Genomic DNA, 12,317 nt, shown 5'->3' with positions numbered 1-12,317 from the left:
TGATATGACAAAACTATTTTGTAAATATACAGTTGTATTGTTCATGCTGGACCACTGTGCAAGATTATTCTTTTGTTTTCTTTTTAAAAATGTCTTTTTAAATTGTCTTTTTTTTGGATAATGCATTTTATTTCTTTACACACAGATTTTATCCAATTCGGTGTATTTCTGGGCTCAGCACTTTTGCTATTTTAATAAATATAGAGTAATGAAATATAAAAATCATTATCTCCCTCTGGTAATTGAACGATGAAGGCTTACTGACAGCTAAGGCTGATATTTAGCATGTTAGCATGGCAATATGCTAAGTAAGGCTTAAGTTGATGGGAAATTAATTAGTTTCAGTGGTATCCTGTCATGAATGAAGTGGAGCCAGGTGAAACACAGGTGAAACAAAAAATTGTCTTGTCGTGGTAGAAAAAAGCAAGCAAGTGTGAATAATACATTAATAATGTCTGAATTCCATTTAGCTGCTACAGTGTCAGGGTCCTAGCATTGTGCATGCTGGCTCACTGTCACGGCTTCCTGGGACACTGGAATAGAACAGAGCCAATGTTAATGGTATTATTGACAAGTGCTTTTCCTACTATGATAAGTCAAAACATGGTTTCTCTGAAAAGGCTAAGAAAAATTAATGGGTGGAGACCTTTGAAAGTTGCTTCTCTCAGCAGCTATTGTCTGCCTACAACTAAAGGCAAGAACTTTGTAAGAATTAGTGGAAATTCTAAAATAACATCTCTTCAGTGCTCTGAGATGAAGTCTGTAACTCAAACAAGTATCTGGTAATTGTAGTTGATGATTCTCTCTTATTTGAGCCTCACATCCAGCAACTAGTGAAAAAAAATTAATTTGAAATTGGGTTTTTATTTTAGAAACAAGTCTCGCTTTTCCTTCGAAGCCCTAAAGGAGGCTTGTTGCTGCCATCTTTATGTCTGTGCTGGACTATGGTGATGTTGTATACATGCATGCATCTTCGCAATGTCTACACTTGCTGCATACCTTCTACCATGGAGCACTGATATTTATTATAAATTTTAAAGCCCTTACCATTGTTCTTTGTATGCTTCGGTTGGATGGTCTGCTTCGTCCCCCCGTAGACTTAACCATAATTATTTATTTAAGGCTATCCTTGGTCTGCTTCCATCTTACCTACATATCTACATCCTTCAAAAAAAACATGGGTTATTGTATTCACTCCCAGGACTTATTTTAGGACCAGGATTTAATTGGGGAAAATGGTGTTTAAGTCTGCTGCTCCCTCTGCTTGGAAGTAGAGATGTTCCGATACCGGCTCCGATACTGCCTAAAACGCTAGTATCGGTATCGGGAAGTACTGGAGTTTATGCACCGATCCGATACCACGTAATAAAGCCCTAAAGAAAATCTACGTTAAAGTAGTTTATTTATGTTCTTTTTCCGTTATAACTGACTGTCAAACTGCATAATAAAAGAAAGTTCTGTGGCATTCATGTTTCACAAAGAGTTTAACCTGAGCCAGACCGACAACAAAGATAGAAATCATATCACATCCATACAGGGATAGTAGTATACAGTTGTTAAAACATAATAAAATATATGACACACTGGTATCGGATCGGTACTCGGTATCGGCCGATACGCAAGTTCAGGTATCAGAATCGGTATCGGGAAGCAAAAAATGGTTTCGGACCATCTCTACTTGGAAGCAGTTGCAAAATGACCTGAATTATCAGGAGCTGGTCTCTCTGGATGCAGTTAAATGAATTCTAAATGACTCAGAGGTACATCTGGCTGTAGATGTTTTGATTGATTGATCCCTTATGTTAATGACTTGTGAAGAATGTTGATGAAGGATTTTGGTATTTTATGATTCTGTAATTTGTTCTTTGTTTTTAAATTTTAAATTGTTATGCGTTTTGTTTTTGTGTCTGCAGCATTGTTAATTGTGATGCTGCCTGTCTTGGCCAAGACGCTCATGAAAAGAGATTTTTAATCAGGATGAGACTCTCCTGGTTAAATAAAGAAAAAATGAAAACTTCACCACCAGTCATGGCATAACACAATGAGCTGGATCTGTGTTAACATCAGAGCAACATATCACAGTATTCAGCACCCAACATACCATGCACTACGGTTTTAATACACTAATGTACTGTAAATCTCTAGTTTTCAAACTGTCTGCCATAATAATGGATTTGTGCTTATTAAACTACACTGCCATCAAGTGTTCACAACTGGGACCACGATTCTTACGCAATCACAGACAGTTTGAGAATAAAAGACTTACAGAATATTTTATGTGTAGGCGGTATATCGAAATCACTAAAACATGGAAATGGCTGATGAGTTTTACACAAAACACTGTTGAAAACCTGTGGAGCTTTTCTTTGCTTCAGTATTTTTTTTAGAGCAGTTTGCACAAAAATGCAGGAAATGCCAACATTATAAATGAATCAATCAAGAGTTTATATCATATTGTGGATGTCTGTTGTTAGACTGGGGATTCTACTGTTGTTATGCCTTTCACTGATTCCAGGCCAGTGGGTTCACTGAAGTTGTTATTAAGAGAAATGTTTAGCCTTTAGCATAGTCCCTTTCGTCACCCCCTCCACTGCCATTACTGAGAATTGCAATGAGCAATAACTACCAGCAGCAGATCCTGTATCCTATAACTATATCCTATAATGGGAGTTGAAGTCCACAGCACTGCTTTGCCTTGTGATGTGCTGTGTAGTCATGAACTGCATCTCCCATGAGTCTCCCAGCATCACTAATTTTACTTGGGGGGTCCACATGGTTCAGGAGATGTTGTGAAACTCTTGCACCTGACAGGATTGCTCATTACTATCTTCAGATTGATCCACAGCTCTATCATTCATGAGGTGGCAGAAAAGACATCACATTCATTTCTCAGCAGAATAAGGTAAGAAAACAACACCACAGATGTATTAATTTGTAAATCCAAGCAAATCAAATGTTCTAGAAACCCATGAGGATGTTATTGACATATAGAACTGCACGTAATAAGACTAAGAACAAAAATGTGTTAACTTGGAATAAGAACAAGGAAGAAATGAACATGTATTTTGTTTAAATTTCGTTTTGTTTTTAATTAACAGCACCCATTTCAGAGCACGTATTACTTGATTGATTACTTAATTGCAAATTTAGCTTAGGTTGTTGGTTTCTAGGAATGAAATACAAAGCATGGGAAACATTTATTGTGTCATTGTGTGGGAATATAAAGCGGAGCTATTAGTTGACTAAGGACGGTCTTTTATGGTCAATAACTAATGCTAAAAACTTTCAATAAGCTTTTATTAATATTTATATATTTATCCTCATGGATACACTTATACAATGCACCGTTGTTCTATATTTCGCAGATTACATGGTATAACCTCAGTGGGAATATGAGCTTGTTGTTTATAAACATATTGTATGGCCATAGGCGGCTGCTGTTATGACCTAGGCTGCATTCCTGATCTAACTCTGCTATCACCTTTCATCAGCTGTTCTCCTCCATACTGAAACTGGAGCCCATTTCACTGGATCCATGTATGTTTTCTTCCTAAACAGCACAGCTTCCTATTACCATGGATAAACAGTCCACAGTGGTGTTTCGTAATGTGGGGCAATGGTACTTCCCCCAAACCAGAGTGGAGTGCCACTACAGTCTGACCTCCGACCATCAGTGGAGCAGCAGTGACTGGATAGGGATTTTTGAGGTAGATTTGCCCACTTTAGCACCATTCCTCCACACTGAAACAGAAACCATCTTAGCAAAAAAAGTTCTGTGTTGTGGAGCTGTGATGGGCATGCACATTTGTACATTTTGTGGTTTAAAATGTTTTTGTTTTTTTTCATGTCACAGATGGGCTGTTCTTCACTGAAAAAGTTTTACACATATACATGGGCTCTTGTTCCTGAAGGCTACACTGAGGGTACCAGTGTGAGCTGCTGGGTACTTTTCCCGGGTAAGAATTCATTCAAACATTTAAAAACTAATAGGGCACTTGGAGAGCGCAGACCTCCGCCAAGGCATGCCCTATTTTACATTGTAAATGCAGTGTGAAATGAATTTTCCCAGTGTGGAACAAATATTTCCAATTATTCTGACACCATATGTATGCAGAACAAACGCTCTATTTCACCTTGTTAATGAAAGTGAAAACTAATTTGTGTATCTCTGCCCTGTGATTCTAAATCTGCGCCAAAATGTAATGGATTCTTCTATGACCCACGATAAACCCTTCCACCAGGTTTCATAATTTGTTGCCATAATCCTACTGACAGACAAACAAACCGAAAAAAAACCCTAGACAAACCGAACCGAAAACACAGCCCACTTGGCGGAGGTAAAAATATGACACAGTTGATAATTCAATAGATCTTCTCGATATTCTTACATTAAAAAGTAACACCAGGCTGAAATCTGTCTGGTTGAAAGTTTCAAGTCTGTTGCGCCTCTGACCACACCTAGCATCACTGATGGTTGGGTGTGGTAGACGTGTATTCTGCTCTGTCGTACCTGTGACCACACCCAATAATTGATGTCAAATTCAAGCTTATTCGTGTGGGTCATTGAGGGCTAATTAAGAGCTTGTGCTCCACTGTTCACATTTTGTATTCTGCAATACCATGGTTAAAGCTATAGTGCGTAGTTTCTGTCTCCCCCATGAGGAATTCTAAGTAATGACAACAATTCTGTCGGTGCATCCACATGACAAGCCTTCCGTGAACGCGCTTCACCCCCACCCCTCCTCCACGCAGTTGCTAGTAGCCAAGGAGGACACGGAGGATTAAAAAACAAACAAACAAACATGATGAACTCTTCAGAAGAGGTAATTATCTTTTCTCGAGTTTCTGCGGACGACACCAATTTCTGAACATAGCCATACTGAGAAATACAGAGAGAGTTGTGTGAAGCTGCTAATCTTAATTAGCTTGGTATCAACTGACTTGGCAATCGCTTGAATGTAACGGACGTTCATTATTATTAAAAAGTTACGCACTAAAGCTTTAAACATCAAATGTAATTCATGAATTTATTTTTTTTCTAAAAAATAACTGAAATATAATGTCTTATTATATAATAATATACCTCTCATATTGTCTGTCTTGATACAGCACACTACCTGCCCCGCCCCAGTGCTGTGGAGTATCAGTTTATATATGTAGATAAGATGGGAAAGGTGTGTGCTCGTAGTCGCTCCTTCACTTTCTGTACTCCCAAGCCGCTGGAGGAGTTGGAGACTCTGAAAGAGGAACGAGATGAAGACGACGGAGAGGAGGAGCTGCTCCTAGTCATCCCCAGGTCTCAGCTGCTGCAGGTAAAAAATAAAAAACTTCAGTACTGCATTCAGCCATTTCTGATATACTCTTCCCTTTATAGTCATAATAAGAACAAGGCCCTTCAGTGCAACTACTGTAAATCAATTGAGTAGAACCACTAACATGACAATGTATCCATTTCATGCTAACATGTTTGAATATCCTTTTCCTCTATCCTCATGTTGTGAACAGAGTCGGCTGGAGGAATGCTCCAAAAAACAAGCGGATATACAGCAGGCTCTGGACATGGCTATAAAGGAGGCAGAGAATGAGAAAGAGAACAGCAGGAAAGCAAGGGAGAAGTGGGAGCGTGAAAGTGAAGCAATGAAGGAGGAGATCTCAGAGCTTAGAGACAACTTGAGACACAACTGTGACATGTTGAAGAAGATCGATGGAAAACACAAGGTACAGACAAGCCACCAGATGTCTTGGGGTAGCCATCTCATTTTTACCTTGAAAAAGTTCAGAATTTCATGAATTAATATTACACACACATGGATAATCTATAATAATTTTTTTCTTCTCTCCACGATATTAAAAGAATGTGAAATATAGTCAGGAAAACCTGACATCTGAACTGAGTAAACTAATGGCTGAAAATGCTGAGAGTCAGCAGCGAATCAAAGACCTGGAGGAGGAAATCAAGGGCCTGAATGACAGGGAGAAAGAGGAAAACGGGGAACTGGAAAGGCAAGTGTTTGAGACATAATGCTAGCTTAAACATTTGTCTTGGTATATTTATTTCCTAAAACTAACTTTTTGTCCGACAGGCTGAAGGAGAGAGTGAAGAAAACGTCCAATCAAATGAAACACGATGAGGAAAAGAGAAAGTGTCTGCAGGTAATTGGTTGGTGCTTCCTCTTTTGTAAAACACAGATAGCTTGGTCAGAGAGTGGAACAGGAACTCTCACACAAGACTAACAATTTACTGGATCAGGCCAGATTTAAATGGTTATATATGTCATCTTGCCAAGTAGAACTCAAAACGCTTTCACTTTGCTGTTCCCTCTTGGCCTCTTGTCTCTGTGCAGGTGGAGAACGAGGCTGCTCTGGCGGAGGTACGAGGGCTGCAGGAGCGTCTGGAGGCTAGTGAGCATGTAGCCGAGAGCCTGCGTAGGGAGCTGAGAGAGCTGGGCACCCGTCAGGGCCAAACCCACACCGAGCTGCATCAAGCCCGGCTGCAAGTAGCCCAACTCACCCTGCTGCTGTCTGAAGAGAACTTGGTCCTCAGGGAGGAGCGTGCCAACTGGGCTCTAGAGAGAGAAGCTTACAAACATGCAGCAGAAGTGAGAATACAGCAAAGCACATATACACATAGGCGTCGTTTACAGGGGGGATGGGGGTTACAATCCCCTCAATAATCAAAACTGGCCAGTGCAACCCACCCCAAAAAACCTATTATAATTTCCTTTACATAAATAAAGACATTTGCACCATAATTTGATGCAGAAAAGGCCCAAATTGTTGCAGAAAGAAATCACCAGAATGCAGAAAATGAAGTGTTAAAATTTCAATTTTGCTCAAAAGTGGAGATCTCAAACCCCCCACCCCCCCAATGTTGAATCTAAAGTTACGCCCTTGCATATACACCTATAAGTCCACCTGACTTTGTTGTTAAACTTGCTTTTTTTATGCAGACGGATACAAAGAAATTACAAGAACTGAGCTGTGAGGTGCAGAGGAAGGAGGAGTGGCTACAGGAGGAGAGGGTGGAGAGGGAGAAACTAGAAGTAGAGCTTGGGCGAGAGAGAGATTCCAATCGAGTAAGTAAATCAAAGTACATCACAGTCACTATTATTCAACACACAAACACATTCTGCTCTATATATAACTGTTTGTGTGCCGCAAATCTGCATCATCAGTTGCTCAGATTACATTTTGAAAACTGGAGAACGATGCCAGAGTTCGGCGTGGTTCTTTCGTTACTCACATGCGGGCACAAATAGAAAAGCTTCCATGAACAGCAAGTAAACATTTCCCCTCACTGTCATGTGATCGACAACGGCAGGAAAAACAGGGCAAGCCAAGTCAGATGTGTGGGTGTTGAGATGGTGTGAGTGTAATGCTGCTGCCCCCTGTAGGTGCTGCTGAGTGATGCTAAGCGAGAGCTGCAGGAGTTGAAGGCCAGTGTGAGGAAAGCCCAGAAAGAGAGAGAGGAGCAGAAGGTGGAAAAACAGGCAAGGATTCCACACCAGACCACACATTCATTGTATATTACTTTATATGATATATCTTAATAAGATGGGTCTTTTAGCCAAGAGTATTCATTCCACCTACATTTTTCTTTTGTTCAAGCACCCAATGCAATTTGGAACCAAAGGTGCACTGACTCAGGGCGGCTTTGTAAAATAAATAAGTTTTCAGTTTTCAAGTTGATAATAGTGGTGATAAAGTAACTAAGTATATGGAAAGCATTCGTTACTAGTTATTTTGCAGATTTAGATTAATAATACAAAACATAATAGACAAATAGATGATGATGTATTATAGGTTAAAGGTCCAGTGTGTAACGTATTTAGTTGTTCATTATCAAAATCTGTGTTGCCCGTTCACAAACTTATCCATTTTCATGAATATTTACCACAACCATCAATTCCAAGTATTCCTTTTGGCTTGAAATTTTACATTTGCATTCGCATGAACTGGGGTAGACGCTCCATATTCATGCGCCATCTTGAAATACGTTAGCCAGTAAGGTACATTAGCCAGTAAGGGACATACTGCTCCGCTTTTCGCGTTTTCGCTGTCACATGATAAACTCACAGGTGCTGCTAATGCTGCTAATGGGTATTGTAGTTTCCCGACCCCGGCAAGTTAAAAGAAGGAAACATGGAGGACCACACGTATTTAAAATCCAAATTTCAGGAACAGGAATCTTCTTCTTCATCCAGAAAAAGAAAAAGGATATTGAAAAGAGCAAGTGACCGGCTTTTTGAAGCGTGAAGGCTACCGTAGCTGTAATACGTACCTTGAACTGCGTGGCGCGAGAGAGTTGATTGCGATATATGATCTCAGCGCTAGATGGGAGAAATTCCTACACATTGGACCTTTAAGGTACAATAAGACTTTAAAGCTGCAACATTACAGTTATGAACACATCAATTTAGTTCTTATTCTTTGTCTTCTTCCTCTTCTTCTTCGAATCTTCCTCAAATCTGTGGGTTTAAAATTGGACACTCGCAGGAACTGGTGAACTACATCCTTCAGTTAGAGCAGAGATTGAGGATGGTGACAGAAACTAAATCAAATGGGATAATTCCAACATGCACATGTAAGTAATGAAGTCTCTTTGTACACAGCACTATTTCACTGCACTGTAAGTAAGTCATGTAAGTCAGACTTAATACTAATTTTAAATAGCTCCTGGCTCTTCCTCTGAGGATGACGAGGATGCTTCCTCAGCTTCTCCCAGATCAAGCTGTTCGCCTCTTTTCCTGTCCACTCACCTGGAACAGCCCAACAGAGCTGAGCTCGTTGCTGCTGAGACACACGTCCACAGCAAAAAAGACACATCAGCGTCTGACACACAGGTGTGTCATCCTATTCACACATAAACCAAACAAAGTTTAACACCACCTGCGTCGGAGCTAACAGACCTAAGTGGGCAAATATTTGACTAGTTTCCTTCGTCCTGCGAGTTTTTTGCTCCAGTTCCATTGTTGTCATTGCTGACTGGTAGAAAGAAGTGATGAGAATGTATTCATTCTAACTGGGTTAGGTTTAGAAGAGGAAACATGGAACAAAGACTTGCAAACCCGAACACTAAAGTTGTAAATTCACAGAGAAGCACAGACCGTTTTAAAAGGTGGTCAAACAAAATTATTCCTTGATGCTCAGCACACTGGTAGCATCTTAATTAAAATTAACAAATTAGCATCTCGATTAAGAACATCTTATGGCAATCACATATTTTTCATGTCTGTGAGAACAAAAACAATGTTTTCTTATTGCTCAAGTAATCTATTATTAACTTGACTTGGAGGTCAAAGATTAGGGTTTTAGACTATAGATCAGGGTTACAGACTCCATTTTGCTACCTTGTAACCAACAGTCTTGTTACAAGATCAACAAGTTTATATGTAAATGCTTTCACTCAAATGACATCAGTTATGAGCTCTTTATCTGTGTGGAATTATGCTTTATGTTACAAATCCACAGCAGTAAAATGCACTTAATGCAAAACACTTTATTTTTTTTATTAGGTGTTTAGATGCTAATAAATTTAATTCAATTGTAGATTTAAAAAAATAAAAACACTGATCCATGTCATTGGTTTTCACACAAATATTTTGGGTGTGTATATTATTAAATGACAGATAGAGCTGCAGTTTACAGCCATCCCTGCTTCTGCCTTTTCACTCAGGATTTGACAAGGCAGCACTGTGTGGAGTGTGGCGAAGGGAAGCAACTGGTCCTATTAGAACTCATCGACCCCATCCTGAGGTGACAATTCTGGCTTTCTACCAGCCACACAGTACACACCCTGTTTCCCTCCTCCACCTCTCATAAAATAGTATGTGATGACTTCATTCACACTCCTCCCTGGCCGACCGGTTGCTGTTTTAGAAAAGCTGTCGTTCCACTTACCGGGCACTTTCTTTTCTTGTAGGAAGATTAAGCACTAGAGAGTACAAATAATAGTGTAATAAGAGTAAAAATAGCAGATATGATCAAATAAGTGTATGTTATGCACACAGTAGATCAGCAGGAGTTGACACAATTTTTAAAAACTTTGTTACTAGTAGTGTTTTTATATGCTCAGCACCTTCTGTAAAACTTTGAATCCTCTTTCTCTCTGCAGTGAGCTGGCCGACTCCCCCATGTGGTAACAAATGAAAGATGGATGGAAAGTTGATTGTTTACCACTGTAGCAGGTTCATGTGGGTCATAAGAAACCTTTGGAATTATTCTGTTCTTGTTTTGTAGCTTTTCATGTATAAAACGGCCTTCACAAAGGTCAAATTTATAGTGCATAGCTTTTACCTCATGGGTGTCCATATTCAAAGACAACAGCACAATGTAGGCTATAAGTCTTAAGTGTCCAGAATTATTTTATAAGTATGGCTAATGGTGTTATTACTGATTAAGGATTAATCTTTATTATTTATTATTTATTAATCCTTTAGACTTAAAAATATATTTCAGTTTATTTTAGACTCCATTTGTAATCCCTAGATTTTCTAGCTTTTTTAGCTGATTACAACTGTTTTGAGAAAAGTGTCGTTGATGCCTTAATTAGCTTTGATTTAATACATTTTGTTTTGGTGGCATATCAGCCCGTAACCTCTGCATGTGAGTGTGAATCTTGAAACCGTGTCAAAAGTGTGGGTGTGTGTGTTTACAGACAAGTGAAGAAATGTAGTGCTGCAGCTTGTTGAGCACAGCGTCAGGTTGGAAGAACATGAAAGTTAATTTATGAAATTTTTGTTTGTTAATCTGAGCTTCTGTTGAAGAGATGGGGCTTTTCAATAAAATATGATGATAAATACATGTTGAAGTCTGTATTTTTTAAGTTTCATCCTAATACTTTCTGTGTAAAAGTTTGTAGAGTGATGGCAAAGAAGACGACAACTGGACGCTGAAAGGTCTAAGAACAAAAAGCGCCCTTTATGAAAATACAAGAAAGACAATGACAAGCAACAAATAAGAACAAATCTAAATGTAAAAACATGAACAGATGTGTGTGTGTGTGTGTGTGTGTGTGTGTGTGTGTGTGTGCGTGTGTCAGAGCTATTTTGGTCTAAGTCCAATTGAAATAAAACTGATGAGGTGTCTGAATCCCTGAACATGAAGATAAAGATTGTGTTTATAAAAAGACTAACAAGTTAAACAGTTAAAAAACAACAACAAAATGTATCAGAGATCAGATGGTTCCATCTTCAAAAGTCATTTCAGAACATGAAATGACCTCTATCACACAACACAAAGTGAATATATTTTACATCAATGACCTTAATAAAGTTTCTATGAACTAATGTTTTGTTTGTTTTTGTCCAAATGTAATGTAATGTAATATCTTTGGTCTTTTTTTATTTTATTTTTAAAACTCACATGCTCAGGCCTTTATGACCTCTTCCATGGACTATCTATTGCACCAGTGTTTAATTGGTTAATCATTTCAGCTGTTTTTGTGTGCAAAAATCTTAATTTGTAAAGTAACTAGTAACTAAAGCTGTCAGATTAATGTAGTGGAGTAAAAAGTAGAATATTTCTCTCTGAAATGTAGTGAAGTAGAAGTAGAAAGTGGTATGAAAAGAAAAGACTCAAGTAAAGCAAAAAAGTACCTTACATTTGTACAGTACTTAAGTACATGTACTTAGTTACATTCACCCGTGTGTGTGTGTGTGTGTGTGTGTGTGTGTGTATGTGTGACATAAAGAGAAACAGAGTGAAGGAAAACACTGAAGATAACTCTTTTCTTTTACCTCAGTCATATGATTGTGATGTTTCCATCCTATAATATCAGAAATGACAATTTAACAGTCTAAAAACATCATTATGCCATCAGTGTCGATTATTTACTACTTAAACCAACTTTAAGTGTACGTGATGGCTTTACATCTGGTGCTAAAGATGTATCTAACTCGTATACATGGTCACTGCTTCAAAGCTGCTGGTGTTGCCACTATGGTCAAGTAGGATCTGTTTTCTGCTTCATTCAGGGAGTAAATGTCTCCATATATGATTTATCGAAAACATGCAGTCCTGTTTTTTAAGATATCATCACACTAGCTTCATCTTTTTATCCCTCATGTCAACAAACCATAAAACAATATGTTGCATCCGTACTACAATGTTTCATGCCATGAAGGACAACATGCTGATGGAGAATCTTTCCCTTACAACTATTAAGGAGCTCAGTAAGACTCAAACTGTCTTTCATTACACAGATAATGACAATTATTATACATCTTGCGTAAAAAAAAGCTGTATAGTCTCAATGAAAAACTAAGTATAAGTATTTATTTTACAAAATCCATGTATTGCATCACTTATTAGATACG

At 38.6% G+C, this 12,317-nt stretch overlaps 1 protein-coding gene across 4 annotated transcripts; it reads left to right on the top strand.

Moving 5' to 3' along the window:
* Positions 1-2,751: 2,751 nt before the first annotated feature.
* Positions 2,752-11,284, top strand: LOC116065983 (calcium-binding and coiled-coil domain-containing protein 1-like). Of its 4 annotated transcripts, none has more exons than XR_004108868.2 (14): positions 2,752-2,902; positions 3,559-3,707; positions 3,854-3,956; positions 5,110-5,312; positions 5,506-5,718; positions 5,855-6,003; positions 6,084-6,153; positions 6,345-6,599; positions 6,951-7,076; positions 7,395-7,490; positions 8,497-8,584; positions 8,674-8,843; positions 9,677-9,826; positions 10,115-11,284. XR_004108868.2 is itself a non-coding variant. In XM_031321690.2 (14 exons), exons 2-14 carry the CDS (start codon positions 3,576-3,578, stop codon positions 10,140-10,142), a joined length of 1,713 nt encoding a protein of 570 aa, XP_031177550.1. In that variant the 5' UTR covers positions 2,752-2,902; positions 3,559-3,575; the 3' UTR covers positions 10,143-11,284. The 4 variants fall into 4 exon arrangements, 3 of the variants coding, with proteins under 3 accessions (XP_031177550.1, XP_031177561.1, XP_031177568.1); XM_031321690.2 differs by having other exon boundaries at positions 9,677-9,756; XM_031321701.2 differs by lacking the exon at positions 7,395-7,490 and having other exon boundaries at positions 9,677-9,756.
* Positions 11,285-12,317: the final 1,033 nt, after the last annotated feature.

The sequence above is a fragment of the Sander lucioperca genome, chromosome 6 (genome assembly GCF_008315115.2).
Source record: "Sander lucioperca isolate FBNREF2018 chromosome 6, SLUC_FBN_1.2, whole genome shotgun sequence".
NCBI classification, from domain to species: Eukaryota; Metazoa; Chordata; class Actinopteri; order Perciformes; family Percidae; genus Sander; species Sander lucioperca.
Note: the sequence above shows the minus strand (reverse complement) of the source record. Positions and strands in the feature narration are given on the sequence as shown.